This window comes from Nicotiana tomentosiformis, chromosome 7, assembly GCF_000390325.3.
Source record: "Nicotiana tomentosiformis chromosome 7, ASM39032v3, whole genome shotgun sequence".
NCBI lineage: Eukaryota > Viridiplantae > Streptophyta > Magnoliopsida > Solanales > Solanaceae > Nicotiana > Nicotiana tomentosiformis.
The window spans coordinates 7,364,596-7,385,337 of NC_090818.1; the positions used below are offsets into that span (position 1 = coordinate 7,364,596).

Below are 20,742 nucleotides of genomic sequence, written 5' to 3' on the forward strand. Positions count from 1 at the left end.
GGATAATTTTAAAATCTAGATTGAGATTCTCATGAAAAAAGAAAAACGTATGTTGACTAAATTTGAAACTTATTTGCTAGACAGTAAAAGAGAGTTTGGGAAAAGAGGGAGGATGTGTGTGTGTGGGGGGGGGGGGGGGGGAGGGGGGTGCAATTGCCTAATTATTACACTAATGAAGTAAAGTGAGAATCTTAAATTTGAAGTAAAGTTAACAGTAAAAGATATTAATTTTCAATTAGCAGATTAACCCCTGCCAGTGCATGTGATAATCGTAATTATGAGAGATAATTTTGATATTAATTCAAAACTTTCAAGATTAGATCAATATTAATACAACAAGTTCTCATGCCCACCAAAAAAGTAGAAAAAATAAAATAAATTAAGAATTCCATTCTAAAAATGTAAATTTTCTATTTTTAGTAGACGTTCCTTTTTGGCCTTTATATTTTAGTTCTCTCAACCTCAGCACTGATTTTATTAAACCAAAAAAAAAAAAAAAAAAAGATGCATGGATTTGCAAAAAGTGAGTGGCAACTAATTCTAGTAATCTAGTCAAGAACAGTCAAACAAAAGCAAATAATAAAAGGACAATAAAACCCAAAAGCAAATAATATAAGAAAAAAAGCTACAAAAGAAAAGTATAATAACAGGACAAATATTAGAATTTAAAACAAAACTCAAGAAATAAGAAGGAATCTGAACTCAGCTGGCAAAACCAAATAAGGTTGGCGGGTAATAATACAATCGATACAAAAATATAAGTTGTTTTTAAGTTGTTGAAAAGGTAAAAATGTTTTGTTTTGCTTACAAAGCTAGACAGTTTTTGGTGATGAACACAAAAATATTACTATAGTATTAAAAATAAAAGGTAACTTTTCTTTTTCTTTTGTTTTCTTTTCTTGTTTTCATCATTACTGTCTCAGAAATTTGGAGCAGTTTTGCTTCTCTTTGTTAATATAGAATTAAAATTTAGGAAATCACCAAATCCAAATGATTTTATGATCTGGGGTTCTTGATTCTTCTTCTATTACTGCAGCTACTTGTTCATTGACTGTAAAATGGAAAATTCTGTGGTTGTTTCTGTTCAAGAAATGCATCTACCACCTTCAGCTGAATTTGATTCTTCTGCTCATTCTAATCTTGTAAGTCTCTCTCTATTTTTCTTTTTTCTTTTTTCTTTTCTTTATATTATGCTTCTTATTTACTGTTTATCTTGTTATGTTTTTCATCTCCTTTTTGTAAGGGTTGGTGAGTGTGTTTGTGTAAAGAGGGTTGCTAAAGGAATGATAAAGAAATTATTTTTCTTCTTTTTCTGTAGTGGGGTTTTCTTGAATTTAATGTTTTTGGTGGTTGGAGGAAGAAAGATGTGGAATTTTTGGTAGTGGTGGAAGCCGGAATGTGAAAGATTTGATTTTTTTAAACCTTTCTGATAAGTGAGTTCGAATGTTGATGAATTAGCTGGTTTGAGATTTTTATGGAATTACTTATTTGGTGCTTCAATGTTTTTTTTTCGGGCATTTCTTCCTTTTATGTCCTTGGGTAAGGTCCGCGTACTCACTACGGCCCCAGACCTCACTTGTGGGTTTATAGTGGTTTTTTTTTTGGTTGTCGTTGTTGTTGTTGTTGTTGTTGTTGTTGTTGTTGTTGTTGTTGTTGTTGTTCGTTTTATAAGTAGAGAAATATAGGGAAAGAAAGAATCAGAGTAATGTATGCCAAGAAGGCCTAGAGTCTCATTTTTGCTGACCTATATTAAGATTTTAGTTTTACTTAATCCACTGTTCTTCAGAAGTAAAGGTTCTAGACAAAGTTGCAACTTTTTGCTTATAAATGAATTTGTCATTAGATAACACCAGTTTGTCAACTTATTATGATCTATGGTTCTCAAACCGCTCGTGGCGGATCAGTTTGTGCTGCTATATAAGTTAAACATGCTGATTATTCCTTGCTTTTGTGGTTGTTGCTTTTGTGTTCTGAATTTTTACTTTTGTGTTAATAGAAAGGAGAGAGAGAGGAAGCCACTTTAGTGCGGCAACAGTCAACAAGACGGCCAAATCTCTCCTCTCTGCAAATACCTACAAGATCTTTGGAAAATGCATTATCCAGTTTTACAAGAATAGATGTTCCAAGTCCTAACTCTGCCCGATCAGGGTTGCCCCCGAGGCCCCACTCTGCTAAGTTCATGTCATCTATGAAGAATCTGATTCCACAGAAGAGCACTAGGACAAAAAATGTAACCCACGATGGCGAAAAGACAGTTCTCATTATCCCAGACACGCCACTTTCAGATAAGCCTTCAACTTCAAGATCGTTTTCTCTGAATAAAGTTTTGTTCTCTTCGACGACAAGATCAATCCGCTCTTTACCGGAGACACCAATGGGAACTTTGGTAAAGCCTGCAGAGGACAATCATTTGGGTGCTCAGTTAGAGTTAATTGTATGTCATATATCCTAATATTTACTTTATTTGGATGCAATTTTTGTGTGTACTCTTTCTTACTTTTTCCTTTTTGTACCATTGATATATTTACTGACAGAAACCTGAAGCTCAACAGCATATGAAGCGATCATTTTCAGTGCCTATACATGTTAAAAGCAGAAGCTTAAGGAGAACAGATACTAGTGGCAGTCTCATCCGTGTCATTTCCAAAACTGTTCGGCCAACTACGGATTCTGATGCCTCAGCAGACATACCACAGGAAACAGAAAATGGTATGTCCAATTTTGTCTCGTCCTGGCTCTTATAAATCTTATACTCGTCACTAGCTGCTCCAGTTTGCTAATTCTTCACGAGTGTATTTAATAGTGCATATGTGAAAATCTCTTTTGATCATTTTCTGGACTAAAAAGGTTCTTGGTACAAGCCTACAACACTAACTGTTTTACGTGTCTGTTTCTGTCTATTGAGATGTTAAATATATGTATGTCTCTGCTTGTTGATATTTATATCCATTTATGATTTAGTTCCTCTTGTGGCAAGTTATACTGAAACAACCTTTTATGGTTAGAGCTTCTTTTATTTGCTCATGTTTTACTCCCTCAATCCCAATTTACATGACGCTCTTTCCATTTGGTACATGCCAAACTTTTTTACACCAATCCAAAAATATTATTGTTTTCTACAACTTAAAGAATTCAAATTCAATTAACTTAAAATTTTTGAAATTTTGATGTGATAAGACTAACATTTCAACCGTTACTTTAGTATTTTGTTGCACTACCACTAACATCATACATAAGTCATATTTTGGTCTCAATGTCAAGTCAAGGTAGTATCATTTGTAGATCACATTTTCAATTAAAGAGCTCTTTATCCCAACAAGTTTGGTAAAAACGAGCTTTAAGTTAGTAAGGAATAGAATTGGTTCTGTTAAACTGGAAGTCCTTTACGAGGATTAAGAATACTGAATGGTGAATGTTTCTTAATTATCGCAATTTACTAATTTCTATTTGGTCATGTTCGCTTTTTTTGGCTCATTGGAGTAGACAGAATGCTTGAATCGAGTAGGATAGTAGATACTTCATCATAGGCAATAGTTAAGAGTAAAGGACATGACCTATGCTGTCTCCTTTCCTTGTTCCAGTACTTCCTATGACATCTTCGCTGATTATCTTTTGGTGACTATAATGGCTTTTTGTCCTACGCTATCTGCAGCCACGGATAATACTGGTGAAGATATTCCTGAGGAAGAGGCTGTTTGTAGAATTTGTTTTGTTGAACTTGGTGAAGAAAGTGAAACGTTTAAAATGGAATGCAGCTGCAAAGGAGAGCTTGCACTTGCTCACAAGGAGTGCACTTTGAAGTGGTTTAGTATTAAGGGTAACAAGATTTGTGACGTTTGCAAGCAGGAAGTGCGAAACCTCCCCGTAACATTATTAAAAATTCAAAATCCTCCAACTGCTGCCAGAAGGTCCCAAACTGTTACACAGCAGAGGGAAGTGCCTCGCTACAGGCAAGTTCAGCTAATAAAGTTTTACGGCTTCCTTTACTTTAGCTTGAATCCTTCCCAAATATTGAACTCATGAATGCCCTGGATCTTGATAAGCATTACTAGTTTTCTTCACAAGTGTAGAACATATTTTAAAATGAGATTAAACTAATTAGTTTCCGTCTATCTTGTGTATAAAATGCTTGAAGATGAGGAAGGGGGAGAGAAGAGAACGTTGTGGTCACAAAATTTGGCACCTTTTTCGGTGTTGCTTTGGGCAGCAGAGTGAAAAGTGCACACCAAAAAATTAAAGCTATTTAGTAATAAATTAAGATTGAGGAAGGAAATTCAATCAGTAGAAGATCTGACAAAGTGAAGAAAGATTTAGACCCTCAGATTTCTGAAGATTATACATATAAATCATCAACCTAAAACTTTACTTTCACTTGTTTGGTGTCTTGTCAGTTTTTATACCATGATAATTGCCTAACTGGTGTCAATAGTTTCTCATTTATTTGGTGATACTTTTAACCAGGTTAATCTAAATGTTAACGAATGTCACATGGAAATTGGTTTTGTCAACTTATTTGGGTGTTTCTCTCTTCTTTTACTATCAACAGAGTCTGGCAAGACGTACCTATCCTTGTCATGGTCAGCATGCTTGCCTACTTTTGCTTTCTGGAGCAGCTTCTGGTACTTTCCTTTTGTTTCTTCATGGTTATATAGCTTCCGATGTGAGTTAAAGTGCTAATATAATTGATGTTTGGCATATTTCGATATGTGTTGATGTTACTTTACCCATGTTTTAACCACTTCTTGATGTTATTTAATCTTTAAAACTCCCAACATGGTGTAATTATTGGTTTGATGACTAATTAAGTTATGTGTGACGATTTAAGGTGTTCGGAGTGCAAAATATGAAGAAAAGGTGGTTTAGCCAGAGGAAGAAGGGTTGGATGCGTCGCATCCAACATAGGAAAACATCATCCTGCGTGCAACCTTAGCAGTGAAGTTGGGCCATAGCGTTCGCCATCGCGTGCGAAACTGGGAAGTAGAAGAGAAGGCTGGATGCGTCGCGTCTACCCTCACATGCAAAGTTAAGAAATGGAGGACGAGGTGGATGCGTCGCATCCGCCTTAGCATCAACCCCTGAAGCCGATTTGGACTAGAGTTAGGAGAACTCTAGATTACAACTTTTGGACGCAATATATAAGCTTTAAAACGCCTCTTGTAGAGGAGAGACGGGGGAAGAGAAGAAAAAAGGCTATAACCAAGTTCAAAGACCACGGAATTCGTCTGGAGTTTTATCCTTTCTTTCTTTTATTGATTTTTATGCAATCTTATGAAATTTGGGATGATTGCCTGAATATGAGTGGCTAAGAACCCTATTATTCTAGGGTCATGGGTATACATGAATGTTGATGTTTGAAGTTTAATTTGACGACGTTGGGTTTATCATATTGGGTTGTTTATTTAATTCTGTTTCTAATTATTTTGCTGAGTAATTAACAGTGAAATACTATCTACGAATCTAGAGTTGAACTCGAAAGTGGGAACCCTAGATTGCATATAGAAGTAAATAGAGTAAGTTTTCAAAACCCGGGCATCGGGGAAAGGATTCGCGATTAGGATAGACATATACCTAATTGCCTTACTCGGTTAAAATACAGGAATTGTAAATGAGTTCTTGTTAAACTTAATTCCATAGACATATAGGTATTAAGTTAACTTGAGCATGCGAGTAAGAACTCGACAGATTCTTACGAGTGAAATTAACCCTGTGAATCAACAATTCAGATAAATCAATTAGCTATTTTAAAATACGAATGCAACATGAATGTTAGATGACCCGTGACCCTGGAATATTATATCCTATTGATTGTTGAACAAAACTATTTAAGTGTTGTGTTGAATTCGTAGCGATTCATTATTTGATCGTCCGTAGGTAGTAAGTTAGAAAATTATATATTTTGTTAGAAATATCTTGAATCAATAAGCTATTCGAGTTTGAATTAGTCAAAGTTAATCATAAGTCTTCGTGGGAACGATACTTTATTCACTACTTTATTACTTGACGACCACGTATACTTGCGTGAGTGTGTTTGGCCGTAACAAGTTTTTGGCGCCGTTGCCGGGGACTTAGAAATTAGCTACGTGACTAAGTTAAGCTTTTATTAGATATTTGTTTTCAAGTTTTAATTTTCAGTTTGCCTGGTTTGTGTCAACGCAGGGTCTTCTCTCGAATGCAGAGGAGTAGAAGTGCAAACAACCTCATTCCTCTTGATCCAGAAATCGAACGAACACTACATAGAGTGAGAAGGGAACACGAAGCTAGAACGAGAATAGAAAGAGAGTTGGACATCGCAGTCCAACCACAGCCAATAGATATGGCAGGCAATGAAGAGCGTCCGGTAATTGAAGCCGCAAGGCCCAATCTTGCGAATATGACTCAGGCTATTGTGAAGCCTGATATCACTGGGCATTTTGAACTCAAACAGTACATGGTACAGCTGATTCAGTCCACAGGACAATATGTGGGTCTATCTCATGAGGACCCGCAGAGGCATATTCAGAACTTCTTGGAAATCACGGACACTTACAATTATCCGAACGTCTCCAAGGACTATGTCAGGCTGACACTATTCCCTTTTTCACTGTTGGGGGAAGCTAAAGAATGGTTGCAAAAGGAGCCCGCGAACTCTATCCACACTTGGGATGATCTAGCAAGGAAATTCCTGATCAAGTTTTTCCCAACTAAGAAGACAAAGTCGCTGAGGAGCCAAATTCTTGGGTTCCAACAACGGGATGGCGAGACACTTCGTCAAGCTTGGGAAAGATACAAGAAGCTACTCAGAGACTGCCCGCATCATTGTCAAACTGATGAGGTATTGGGTCACACTTTTGTTGATGGGTTAGATGAAGCATCAAAGATGAATCTTGACTCAGCTTGTGGGGGTAGTTGCATGGCAAGACCGTATAGTGAAATACAACTCTTGCTAAATAATTTCACTGCTAATGACCATAATTGGCAAGGAGAGGGGGATTCACGAAGGGGAATTAAACAGAAGGCCGCCGGTTTGATTGAGCTTGATGACTTTTCCGCCATGAGAGCCGATATAGCAAAATTGGCAAATCAGATGAATAGAATGACAACACAACAAATGCAACATGTACAACAGATGTCTATTTGTTGCGAACTATGCGGAGACAGTCATATGATTGACATGTGCCCCACGAATCCTGAATCTATATACTATGTGGGGCAACAAAACAGAGGTCCTATGAATCAACATGCGCAATATGGGAACACTTACAACCCAAACTGGAGGAATCATCCTAACTTCTCATGGGGCGGAAGTCAACAGAATCAGTATAGGCCTCAAGGGAATTTTACTCAACCTCAGAAGCCACCCCAACAAATGGAAGAAAGTACGAATGACTTGCTGAAAAAGTTGTTGCTAGACAATCAACAGCTCAGGACCGATTTCAGAAATCTTGAGAGGCAAATGGGGCAGTTAGCAGCAAACCAAAATACTAGACCTACAGGCTCACTTCCCAGTGATACAGAGAAGAACCCTCAAGTTAATGCAGTTACACTTAGAAACGGGAGGGAACTAGAGGAAGTGCCAAGGAAGATAAAAGAAAAACCTATACCTGGGGGGAGTTGACACCTAAGGCAACACAAGAGTCAAAGGAAGATGATGCAAGTTCAGAGCGAATGGAGGTTACAAGGCCACCACCACCTTTCCCCCAAAGATTGCAGAAAAGGAATGACGATCGCATGTTCAACAAATTTCTCTCCATGTTGAGTCAGGTTCAATTAAATATTCCATTAGTGGATGTACTTCGTGAAATTCCAAAGTACGCTAAGTACATAAAAGACATAGTGGCTCATAAGAGGAAATTGACTGAGTTCGAGACGGTTGCACTTACTGAGGAGTGCACATCAAGGGTCCAAAACAAGCTTCCCCAAAAGCTTAAGGATCCTGGCAGCTTCACCATTCCAGTACAAATCGGTAATATTGACGTGGGACGTGCTCTGTGTGATTTGGGTGCAAGCATAAATCTGATGCCTTTATCCTTGTTTAAGCAATTAGGTCTGGGAGCTCCGAGACCAACCACCGTGATGTTGCAATTAGCTGATAGGTCCATAGCCTACCCCGAAGGAGTGATTGAAGATGTGCTGCTGCAAATTGGAAAATTCATCTTCCCAGCTGACTTCATTATTCTAGACTTCGAGGCTGATGAACAAGTTCCAATCATATTGGGACGACCTCTCTTGGCTACTGGCGATGCAATAATTAAAGTGAGAGAAGGGAAAATGATTATGAGAGTGGACAACGAGGAAGCAGTCTTCAATGTCTACAAAGCAATCCAACTTCCCCGCCACTATGAGGAGCTCTCTATGATATCTGTGGTGGAGGTGGATGAGAAACTTCTTGACACGAGTGTATATCTAGACGACTGTTTAGAAAAAGCAATCATGATGTTTGATAGCTTGGAGATGGATGATGAGGTTGAGGAGATGATGCATATCCTAGATACATCATGTGGTTACATGCAAGGAATAATCCCGTTTGAGCCCCTGAATAGGCCAAGTGGCCCCCCACCAAAGCCGTCAATTGAAAAAGCTCCAAATTTGGAACTTAAACCCCTACCCCCTCACCTTCAATATGCTTATTTGGGAAGTTCTGACACTTTACCTGTTATTATTTCTGCTCACTTGTCTAAATTACAGGAAGAAAAGCTATTAAGGGTGCTACGTGAGCACAAGCGAGCAATTGGGTGGACAATGTCTGACATTAAAGGCATTAGTCCAGCTTTCTGCATGCACAAAATCCTCATGGAGGACGGACACAAGCCAAGTGTAGAACACCAACGCCGACTAAATCCAATCATGAAAGAAGTGGTAAGAAAAGAAGTGATTAAGTGGCTTGATGCAGGTATTGTATTTCCAATCTCTGATAGTAAATGGGTAAGCCCCGTTCAATGTGTGCCGAAGAAAGGGGGGATAACCGTAGTAGTTAATGAAAATAATGACTTAATTCCTACAAGAACTGTCACTGGATGGAGAATTTGCATAGATTACAGAAAACTGAACAATGCCACCCGGAAAGACCACTTTCCCCTTCCTTTTATTGACCAAATGCTTGATAGATTAGCTGGCCAGGAATACTACTGTTTCCTGGACGGTTATTCGGGGTATAATCAGATTGCTATAGCCCCAGAAGACCAAGAGAAAACTACATTTACATGTCCTTATGGCACGTATGCGTTCAAGAGAATGCCCTTCGGTCTTTGTAATGCACCTGCGACTTTTCAAAGGTGTATGATGGCTATTTTCACTGACATGGTTGAAAGATTTGTAGAAGTATTCATGGACGATTTTTCTGTGTTTGGATGTTCTTTTGATAGTTGTTTGATGAACCTTGATAAAGTGCTAGCTAGGTGTGAAGAGACGAACTTGGTGCTAAACTGGGAAAAGTGCCATTTCATGGTACGTGAAGGTATAGTTTTGGGGCACAAGGTTTCAAAAGATGGTCTACAGGTGGATAAAGCAAAGGTGGAGACGATTGAAAAATTGCCCCCGCCGACATCCATCAAAGGCATTCGCAGTTTCTTGGGTCATGCAGGTTTTTATCGTCGTTTCATTAAAGATTTTTCGAAAATTTCTTCCCCTTTGTGCAGGCTTCTAGAGAAAGATGTTACCTTCAAGTTTGATAATGCATGTCTGAAAGCATTTGAGGAGCTGAAAGGAAGATTGGTGACTGCACCAATTATCATTGGCCCCGATTGGGCACAACCATTTGAGTTGATGTGCGATGCAAGTGACATAGCAATTGGAGCGGTGTTGGGGCAAAGGAGGGATAAAATCTTTCACTCCATTTATTATGCAAGCAAAACTATGAATCCAGCTCAGATGAATTATACAGTGACTGAAAAGGAGTTGCTTGCAGTGGTGTGGGCGTTTGACAAGTTCAGATCCTATCTAGTGGGAACCAAAGTCATCGTCTACACAGATCATTCAGCTATCAGATACTTATTTGAAAAGAAAGACGCCAAGCCGAGGCTGATTCGTTGGGTCCTCCTCTTGCAAGAATTTGACTTAGAGATCCGAGATCGAAAAGGGACAGAAAATCAAGTGGCCGATCATTTGTCCAGATTAGAAAGTCGGGACCATGTAGCTGAAGGAGGGTCAATTAAAGAAACATTTCCGGATGAGCAAATATTAGCAGTCACCTCAGGTGAAGCCCCATGGTATGCAGATTATGTGAATTTTATCGCAAGTGGGGTGACGCCACTAGAATGGACAGCTGACAATAGAAGAAGATTCTTACATGATGTAAGGTTCTACGTGTGGGATGAGCCATTCCTATATAGGCAGTGTGCAGATCAGTTGGTGAGAAGGTGTGTTCCTGAGGAAGAGATGAAGGCTATACTACATGACTGCCATGCGTCACCATATGGAGGTCATCACGGCGGGGATAGAACCGCCCAAAAAGTGCTACAATCAGGTTTTTATTGGCCAAAATTGTTTAAGGATGCACATGCCTTCGTTAAAAATTGTGATAGATGCCAAAGAACTGGAACTATCACGAGGAAGCACGAGATGCCCTTGCAAAATATTCTGGCGGTAGAACTTTTTGATGTTTGGGGGATTGATTTTATGGGACCATTCCCATATTCTAACGGGCACAGATACATCTTGGTGGCGGTCGACTATGTTTCTAAGTGGGTAGAGGCCATTGCTCTTCCTACTAACGACGCAAAGGTTGTGGTAGGCTTTGTAAAGAAGCACATCTTCACACGTTTTGGGACCCCAAGAGTGTTGATAAGCGACGGGGGAACTCACTTTTGTAACAAACTGCTGAATAATATTCTTGCAAAATACGGAGTCAAGCACAAAGTTTCCACTGCCTATCATCCCCAAACGAGTGGTCAAGTAGAAGTTTCCAACAGAGAGGTCAAGCAGATTTTGGAAAAGACAGTAAGTATGAATAGAAAGGACTGGGCCGGGAAGCTGGATGACGCATTATGGGCATATCGCACTGCGTACAAGACCCCAATAGGCACTTCTCCGTACAGGTTGGTTTATGGGAAGGCCTGCCATCTGCCCGTCGAGCTTGAACACAAAGCATATTGGGCGATTAAAAAGCTAAATATGGAGATGGACTTGGCCGGTGAGAAGAGATTGCTACAACTCAACGAGCTTGATGAGTTTCGATTGCATGCGTATGAAAATGCCAAATTGTATAAAGAGAAGACCAAAAGATGGCATGATAAGCATATCCAACATCGTGAGTTTGAACCAGGTCAAGAAATTCTACTGTTTAATTCAAGGCTAAAGCTTTTTCCAGGAAAGCTTAAATCTCGATGGTCGGGTCCGTTTGAAGTGGTTAGTGTGAAACCTCATGGTGCGATAGAATTGTGTGATAAGGGGTCCAATACGACATTCTTGGTAAATGGCCAAAGAGTAAAACACTATTGGGGTGGTGACATTGCACGTCACAAGACCACAATGGATTTAGTGGAGGCATGAAGAACATGTTGCGTCGTGCCGCGACGTTAAATCAGGCGCTTCTTGGGAGGCCACCCAAGTTAGTTAGTTTATTTATTTATTTTTTTTTTGTAGGACGTAAAAAAAAAAAAAAAAAAAAAAAAGTTCCCCAGATATGAGAAAACGAGGCGGATGCGTCGCATCCCCCTCAGCAAAAAAAAATTTTTGACGGGCCAATTGCTCAAGGCAGTGAAGTCTGCCTATCGCGTCCGAAATTTTTTTGAAGGAAGACAAGGGGATGCGTCGCGTCAAAGCTCGCACGCACAGGTAAGTACTATATATTTTAACACATCTTAAGATAACGAATTCGTTAAAAAACTCTTCTTGCGACGCATCCACTCGTCTCTTTTTGCGACGCCTACGAACGCAGAACGGATTTCTTTAATCGAAATTGCAACGCATACAAACGCGACAGGTACGCATCATCCTCTTCGTTCTTCCGTTGGCTTCTCTCCTAATTCTTCTCTCTTCCCTCCCTCAATGGTAGCAACAAGTAGGTTTTGCAATTTCAAAATTTTTTAGGGCTGTCGTTCTTGGTCGTTGTAATGGTTGCGAGATGATAAACTATAATTCCCTTCATCTCGTCAAACTTTGGGAGGGTAGTTGCATTGCTCAACTGATAGAATGAACTAGGCACACTTGTTGCATACCACATGTTCGACGAATTGTCCCTGAGGAAAATTTAGGCGTCGGTGAAGTCTGAGTAACCGAGCAACATTGGTGTATGCTTGAGAATAAGTGTGGGGTCGAGTGAGGGGCTATGTGAAATTGAATTTTTGAAGAGAGTTATCACATACTTGCTGAAAGTCATGAGCTACGATTCCATGAAGTAGTGAATGGCATGACTTTACGAATAATTGGAAGGGCAAGCTGTTGCAATTGCTTTCAAGCTGAACTTCGCTGTTTCATCTGCTAATTGTTGAATTCTTTGCATTGCAGGTACTTAGATTCGTAAAATGACAGCAGTGAGTAAACCATCCAAGCAACAAGACAAAGATGGTGACAAGCAACCGCCCAAAAAGCCTACCGGAAGGGCAGCGGGCGGTCCAAATCCACAGAAAAAAAGGAAGCGGACGGAGAAGGAAATGGAACTGCTGCCTAGGCAGTTAAGTGATGATTCAGAGCAAGAGGAGGAGGAAACATTAGTCAGGAGGACAGTGAAGAAGGGTATTACACCAAGCAAAGGAATAGAGATAAGAGAGCCTGTGACATACCAAAGAAAAGCTTCGAAAATGAGTGATCCGACTGATAAAGGGAAGGAGAAGATTACTACAGAATCTGAATCCGATTCCGATTCGGACAATGACCACCTACATGTCAACATGAGTGATGAAGACGAGGGTGAACCCATAGACCGAGTTGATTGGGAGAAATACTTTGTTAATGAGAAGGCATTCCGAGCCTATAAGAAGATACTGGTTTCAAAGAAGTATATTCCGGAAAAGCCGATAAACATCGGACCACTTAAGACAAAGTACTCAGAGTTTCTAAAGTCAATTCGAGAGGTGCAAAAATGGGGACCCATCTTGAAAGGTCACGGCAAAGCCAACCTCACCATTGTTAGAGAGCTCTACGCCAATTGGCGTCACGCCAGGGGAAACATTGTGCGAGTAAGAGGGGTAGATATTAATGTGTCAGCTGAAGCTCTGAATAACTTCTTAAGGGTGCCACACACACTTACAGATAGGTTTGACTCCATATGCAAAACACCAGATTATGCACACATTAAGTCTGTCCTATGCCCTACCAGGAAGGATGCAGAATGGAAGCATGGGAGTATGGAGTACCACTCTATAGCCAAGGAATTCATGAGTGCGTTAGCACGTGTGGCTCTAAATTTCATATGTAACCGCCTGATGCCATGCCAACATAAAACTGATGTCCCTCGTTACCGCGCACTCGTATTATATGCTTTATTAGAGGGGATACCACTCAACTTAGGAGCCATCATGCATGATCAAATGCAGCGAACCAGGATGAATTACAAGTGGAGGCTGTTCTTTGCTAATACCCTAACGGCTTTTTTGACAGAGATGGGAGTACTATGGGACAAGGAGAATGACGACATTGAGGCTAAAGCTCCAGGACCATATGATGTCACTCATGTTCTAGAGCCGAACAAGGGAAGGTCTTCTAAGCTCACCATTCAACAATTATTTGAGCAAATGCAAGCAGATATGCAAGAGAACAGGGCTGAGCTGATAGCGACTCGTGTCGAGTTGAGTGCCACCAGGGATGAGTTGAGACAGACTCGTGCGGATCTAAGCCGAGTTCAGACCGAGCAGGCCACGATGATGAAGGAGATATCATTACTCCTCAGAGCTCTGGTTCAATGTGCAGGTACAGACATCTCCCAGCTGATTGCATCATCCACTGCCGGACCATCCACTCCTGTTCCTCCCATAGTCACTGAGGCTCCACTCAACAGGCCTACTGAGGTCGCTGTAACACCTGATACAGAATCAGCACCAGTTGTTGATGATAGGAATGCTATGGATGCAGATGCTCCTCCACAGACTGCGGATGAGCCCTCCACCTTGACTTGAGGGAGTTCTTCTCACCCTACTTTACCTTGTTTGTGTGCGTTGGGGACAACGCACAGTCCTAAGTGTGGGGTGGGGGGTGATTCATGTTTTGATGTATGGATGAATGTACTAAAATATTCACTGGATTAATGGCATAAAATAGCAGTAAATTCATCTATATGGAGTAACTATCAGTTTATCATTATCAAAAAAAAATAAAAAATAAAAAATAAAAAAAAATAAAAAAAATATATATATATATATATATATATATATAGTATCTTTGTAGATAGTAATAATCCCCTGTGGTTTTTCTTTGTGCCTCGGTTCTTTTCCATGGGATGTAGTTTGAACCGGGTAATTTTGTTTTCTTTTTAGAGTAGAGTAGGAATGTAGGGAATAAAAGGAGGAAGAATGATGAACCTAGGTGACCTTGACTTGGTTGATAATGGCATATTTAGGCTTTTACATATGTAATATCTTCCCTTCTCACTCTGAAATTATTGATGATGCCTTGTTAAAATGGATAGCATGTTTTGTGGCGCCTATTTCTCATTTTCTTGACTTGTGTTCACTTTGCGCTTAATGCTTAATATCTCGTTGCTCCGTGAATACTTGCATTGTTTGAGAGTCGGAATGTGACCGTCCTTAATGAGTCATGTGCCATGTGTGGTAAGGTTTTTGTGTAGTCCATGTAGTGTACTTGTGTCTAGAACTTGCCCGGTATGTGAGTTGAAGCGAAATTTTAGGTGATGCTCGGTTTGAAAAATGATTTTAGGCTTTCTTTGATCTTTTTGAGCTTATTGCTTATCACAAATAAAATCTATCCCTAGTTAACCCTTTTGAGCCTGTAGACCTTTTATTTGGTACCCACATTACAAGCCTATACCCTTTTTATTCTTAATTGACATTGTTTTGATCCTTTTACCTCTTAAAGCACTTTAATTGTTAGATGAGCGCTAAAAGAAGTAAGAAGGGACTAAGTGTGGGGTGACTTTTGAGTGGAACCAATGAAAGAAAGAAGGGTGCACTTATTTTGTAAAATAATACACCACTAGCGGAAAGTGAAAGAAAAAAAAAAAAAAGAGAAAAATCTGGAAAAAAAAGAAAGAAAAATATAAATGAATAAATTGTTGTCTTGTTCTTGCTAGTGGGTATGAATTAAAGTAGTGCTTAAAGAAAGAGGAAATATTGTTTGGAGTGATATTATTGGTGAAATTGAAAGGGTGTTGAAGAATTCGCGCTTAAGTTATTTGATGATGTGTTAAAGTGCTTAGGAGGGTGAGTCACTATTCCTTAAATATATCCTACCCGTCCCTTAGCCCACATTACAACCATGAAAAAGTCCTAATTGATTTTAGATCGAGCGAGCTTACATTAGTAGAGATTTACATTAAGGGCAAGCCTATGGTACCAATTACATGCATGTGACTTCTTTTGTGAGAGTGAGCAATTTTCTTTGTGAGCATGAGATTCGAATGTGTGGATTGATTTTACTCTCTCTGCTTTTGTTGTGAGGGCACATGGTTTCACGAGGGATAGGTAACGTTATTAGACTTCTCTATGATGTTGGTTGTTCAAGCCATGAGTGCATTGTGACATTGAGTCGGTTTTTGAGGTTAGGATTGTTGTGAGCATGTTGTCTTTGTTCGAATATGTTTAAAGAAGGGCATAAGAAAAGGGAAGTGTGTTGATGCATAGTCTAGAGCCTAATTGTAGCAAATAACCATGGTCATAGATGTAGTGTGCTTTGAATGATAAGAGCTTAATTTTATTTTGTTTACTATAGTGATGGTTTGTTCGAGGACGAACAAAGGTTTAAGTGTGGGGTAGTGATGTTTGGCATATTTCGATATGTGTTGATGTTACTTTACCCATGTTTTAACCACTTCTTGATGTTATTTAATCTTTAAAACTCCCAACATGGTGTAATTATTGGTTTGATGACTAATTAAGTTATGTGTGACGATTTAAGGTGTTCGGAGTGCAAAATATGAAGAAAAGGTGGTTTAGCCAGAGGAAGAAGGGTTGGATGCGTCGCATCCAACATAGGAAAACATCATCCTGCGTGCAACCTTAGCAGTGAAGTTGGGCCATAGCGTTCGCCATCGCGTGCGAAACTGGGAAGTAGAAGAGAAGGCTGGATGCGTCGCGTCTACCCTCACATGCAAAGTTAAGAAATGGAGGACGAGGTGGATGCGTCGCATCCGCCTTAGCATCAACCCCTGAAGCCGATTTGGACTAGAGTTAGGAGAACTCTAGATTACAACTTTTGGACGCAATATATAAGCTTTAAAACGCCTCTTGTAGAGGAGAGACGGGGGAAGAGAAGAAAAAAGGCTATAACCAAGTTCAAAGACCACGGAATTCGTCTGGAGTTTTATCCTTTCTTTCTTTTATTGATTTTTATGCAATCTTATGAAATTTGGGATGATTGCCTGAATATGAGTGGCTAAGAACCCTATTATTCTAGGGTCATGGGTATACATGAATGTTGATGTTTGAAGTTTAATTTGACGACGTTGGGTTTATCATATTGGGTTGTTTATTTAATTCTGTTTCTAATTATTTTGCTGAGTAATTAACAGTGAAATACTATCTACGAATCTAGAGTTGAACTCGAAAGTGGGAACCCTAGATTGCATATAGAAGTAAATAGAGTAAGTTTTCAAAACCCGGGCATCGGGGAAAGGATTCGCGATTAGGATAGACATATACCTAATTGCCTTACTCGGTTAAAATACAGGAATTGTAAATGAGTTCTTGTTAAACTTAATTCCATAGACATATAGGTATTAAGTTAACTTGAGCATGCGAGTAAGAACTCGACAGATTCTTACGAGTGAAATTAACCCTGTGAATCAACAATTCAGATAAATCAATTAGCTATTTTAAAATACGAATGCAACATGAATGTTAGATGACCCGTGACCCTGGAATATTATATCCTATTGATTGTTGAACAAAACTATTTAAGTGTTGTGTTGAATTCGTAGCGATTCATTATTTGATCGTCCGCAGGTAGTAAGTTAGAAAATTATATATTTTGTTAGAAATATCTTGAATCAATAAGCTATTCGAGTTTGAATTAGTCAAAGTTAATCATAAGTTTTCGTGGGGACGATACTTTATTCACTACTTTATTACTTGACGACCACGTATACTTGCGTGAGTGTGTTTGGCCGTAACAAGTTTTTGGAATCCAGTATATTTCAATTTATTTTGGGCCAAATTGCATTTTTTAGTGCGTAGTTTCTAAGCTGGTGCATTTCTGTCCTATTGTTCCGGAATGTGCATTTTTGTACTTATTTTATAGGGTTTGTGCATTTCTTGTCCTACTTTTTTGGTCTGTGCACATAATACCAACTTTCTAAAAGAATTGCTAAACTAAGACTTCCTCTAACGACATTACCTTTTGACGGCAAAATAATCAGAGGCGGAGCTAGGATTTGAAGTGTGTGGGTTCTAAATTTTAAAATAAAACACTGCTTTCAGCGGGAATCGAACCCCCATCTTTCCCAGCGAACCCACAGCCCTTACCATTGAACCAAGACCCCTTTTGTTACTGGGTTCGGCAGTATATATTTATATAGATTTAGTAAATATTTCAATACAAGTACAGGGTTCCGGAAAAAGTCACTGGGTTCGCTCGAACCCGCACCCTCTACTGTAGCTCCGCCCCTGGCAAAATTTATGTACTTCCTGTTGATCAGCCATTTGAGAGTTCCAAAACCATATTCATTTATACATTTCTTTTTGTGTGGAAATTTGAGGACTTGAAAGATAAAAAGAAATAAACGTTATCATCAATATTGTTAAAATAAAATGATTATTAGCACTATATTAAAACGTCCTAAATTTGTGTGAAGGTAAGGGGAAGATGTTGGAGAATTGATGCTTGTTATTACTTCAAGAAATAATATTTGAATGAATATAGGTGTTAAGCATCAAAAAGACTGATATAAATTTGCACACTTCTGCCTAGATGGAACATTGGCATTTCTTTGATCATATTTCATATAGCATTCACATTTCTGTCTAATGTAGGACATTATGTTTATCATTTTCTTTTCTTGTATCGTGACAGGTGACTGACTTAGGCGCTCGTGCTCTTGCTATCTCTTTACCTTTCTCTTGTGTTTTAGGTCTCCTTTCTTCTATGATAGCTTCTACAATGGGTATGATTGTTTTCCCTTCTCTATTTTCTTCTCATCCGATGTCATCTCTGAAATGATTCCACATATAACACTTCTACTTCTTGGTCTTTTCCTTTAACTTAATTGAATACTTTCATATATATTATGGCTAGAGAGACAAAGGGGGCTGTTAATCCGCTGCATGTTTGTTGGATTTTGTCTCTTAGAAATCAAGTTATCTAAGAACTATCAAATCACAATCTATTCAATTTCACCATTTCTTAACTGGAAATGAACTTTATATTATAGGATTTAGTGACTTACACACGACTGTTAAGTAGCCATATATAGTGGAATTTTGATCTTCAGTAAACATGGTTAACGTGTTTGGATAAACAGTTCGTGTCATTAGCCAAGAGCCTGCTTGGGTAAAAGTTTTCAGGTTTCGCACTTTAGCTATCCCATTTTCACAAAATCCTCTCTATTGCAAGGGAGACTCTCTCTCTTTTGAGGATCAGTCCTAAGTAAAAGAAAAAAAAGGAAAAAAGATCTCAAACTGCTTGTCATGCTGTAATACATACCTCATCAATATAGCCATGAATAGAATGAAATTGACCTGACAGACAAAGTAACTGAATGGCTCTGTCTTTTAAACTTTAGACATGTTTTTATTATTGGCTCATTCCTCGATGTTCTTTACATCATTTTGATATTGTTTGGGTCGAAATACTTTTGTTGTTAGCTCACTCTTTACTCATTACTTTTGATTTTTTTTCTTGGAGGGATGAATCCTTTTATCAAGAATTATAACACATTCTTTGGCCATTTGCAGTCAGCAAGAGTTACATATGGGCTTATGCTTCATTTCAGTTTGCAATTGTTATCCTGTTCGCCCATATATTTTATGCAGTGGTAAGTGATCTTTCACTCTTTAATTTCTTGCATTTCTTGGCGCCCTTCTCTCTTATGTATGTTGGCAGCCGGGGTAGGGGGAAGGGGAGGGAGTGGGGTTCCTTGTTTGATCGATAGGGGAAGGCTGCTGTTGTTTTCACCTGCAAAAATAACAGATACATAAAGATTTACATAATTGCTATATGTGCAGCTTAATGTTAGTGCAATCCTATCAGTGCTACTTTCCTCCTTCACTGGCTTCGGTATTGCAATTAGTACCAACTCGCTCCTTGTAGAGTATTTGAGGTGGAGAGCAAGCAGACGTCTACGATCTTCCCCTGCACAGACAACCAGTGCCACGCAACCACACGTTCTGCCTGATCAAAGATATTATAGCTACATTGACAACACCTCACGCCAACAACGTCATAATAATAGTCAGCAACACCACCACCAACCATTGCATAATCCTGTTGTTGGACATTCAGAGAATCCAGGGCTGCAAGAGATTAGAATTCAGAGTTCTTAACTCTGACTTCTAACATTTTCACAGCATTGGGTAAGTAGTTTGAAGTCAAATCAGTATGTGATGCTGATTAATGGTCAAGCATTTTTGTATTTTGAGGAATTCCTTATCTTGTGCTGCTACTTTTAGTAGTACCATGAAAATTCACTTGGTACTTAGCTGCACAAGGAATAGGCCACATAGAAAATGTGCCAGTATAGGGGGCTTGTAGCCGTTGGAGTTATTTATCATGAAAGTATTTCGAAGCAGGGAATTTTGAGTACTTTTGATATTTTATGAAATGTGTTCTACTAATTTATGCTGTCATCGCCATTTGTATTAGTTTTTTCCTAAAATTTTCTTGTAATTTTAAAATGTTCATAATTATGATCTTATTACATTTTTATTTTTCATGCTTATATTAACTTTTTAAATAAACACTAAGTTGAAGCATGCATGTTTTTTCTCATTATTATTTATGAATTGTTTGAGGTATGTAATGCCTTATGATCTCAACTCTCAAGACAATGATCTATGGAAGACCTCTAGAATAGTGAAATCTATTATAGGAATGTAATTAGAACACAAATGAAATAATTTTTTCATGACTTTTGAATAATTGTTGGAAGTTAAAAGGAATAAACTTCTAATTGACATTATAAACTCTAAAGGTTGAGATAGTATGTATTGTGTACATTGCAATAACGTACCTGTAGATAAAAGTAACGCAGAGGATTTCAATCAGTGTGTCCAAACAGTTACTACATGCATATTCAAATAGCAATACAAGTACCACGTTTGAGTTATTTTCGTTTACAGAGCACAGAACTGTTATCCCAGCTCGAGCATGGTCTTTTAAGTTTCTTTTGCTTCTTGCTTCTTACTTCTTACTTATCGTGTAATTTGTTTTAATATTGTTTTCTTCCTCTAAAATAGCTACTCAACCATCAGGAGTGGATCCAATATAATGTTACCGGGTTCAACTGAACCCAGTAATTTTATGGTAGAGTATAAATTTATGTGTAAAATTCTACTAAATTTATAAAAATAGTAGATGTGAACTTAACTTTAAATATATAATTGATTTTATGTCAAGAATCTTAAAGATTGAACCCATAGAATTTAAATTCCGGATCCGCATCTGACAGCCATGTAGATCATGATTTATGAGAACTTTTAAATGGAATTCCAATAAATTGAA

General features: G+C 38.6%; 1 protein-coding gene across 4 annotated transcripts; it reads left to right on the forward strand.

The window, feature by feature from the left end:
• The first annotated feature begins 672 nt into the window (after positions 1–672).
• LOC104088228 (uncharacterized) lies at positions 673–19,766 on the forward strand. Of its 4 annotated transcripts, none has more exons than XM_009592870.4 (9): positions 673–784; positions 1,037–1,142; positions 1,997–2,434; positions 2,535–2,709; positions 3,653–3,950; positions 4,547–4,619; positions 18,097–18,187; positions 18,978–19,057; positions 19,248–19,766. In XM_009592870.4, the coding sequence occupies exons 2-9, from the start codon at positions 1,059–1,061 to the stop codon at positions 19,563–19,565; spliced, it is 1,557 nt and encodes a 518-aa protein (XP_009591165.1). In that variant the 5' UTR covers positions 673–784; positions 1,037–1,058; the 3' UTR covers positions 19,566–19,766. The 4 variants fall into 4 exon arrangements, with proteins under 4 accessions (XP_009591165.1, XP_033509873.1, XP_033509872.1 ...); XM_033653982.2 differs by having other exon boundaries at positions 706–724; XM_033653981.2 differs by having other exon boundaries at positions 714–732.
• Positions 19,767–20,742: the final 976 nt, after the last annotated feature.

Excerpts from the sequence above, each read along its gene's own strand:
- LOC104088228 (XM_009592870.4), top strand. The coding sequence starts at position 1,059 with ATGGAAAATTCTGTGGTTGTTTCTGTTCAAGAAATGCATCTACCACCT. Across the intron at positions 4,620-18,096 it reads GCTTTCTGGAGCAGCTTCTG|GTGACTGACTTAGGCGCTCG; the intron begins GTACTTTCCTTT and ends GTATCGTGACAG. Across the intron at positions 19,058-19,247 it reads CCCATATATTTTATGCAGTG|CTTAATGTTAGTGCAATCCT; the intron begins GTAAGTGATCTT and ends CTATATGTGCAG.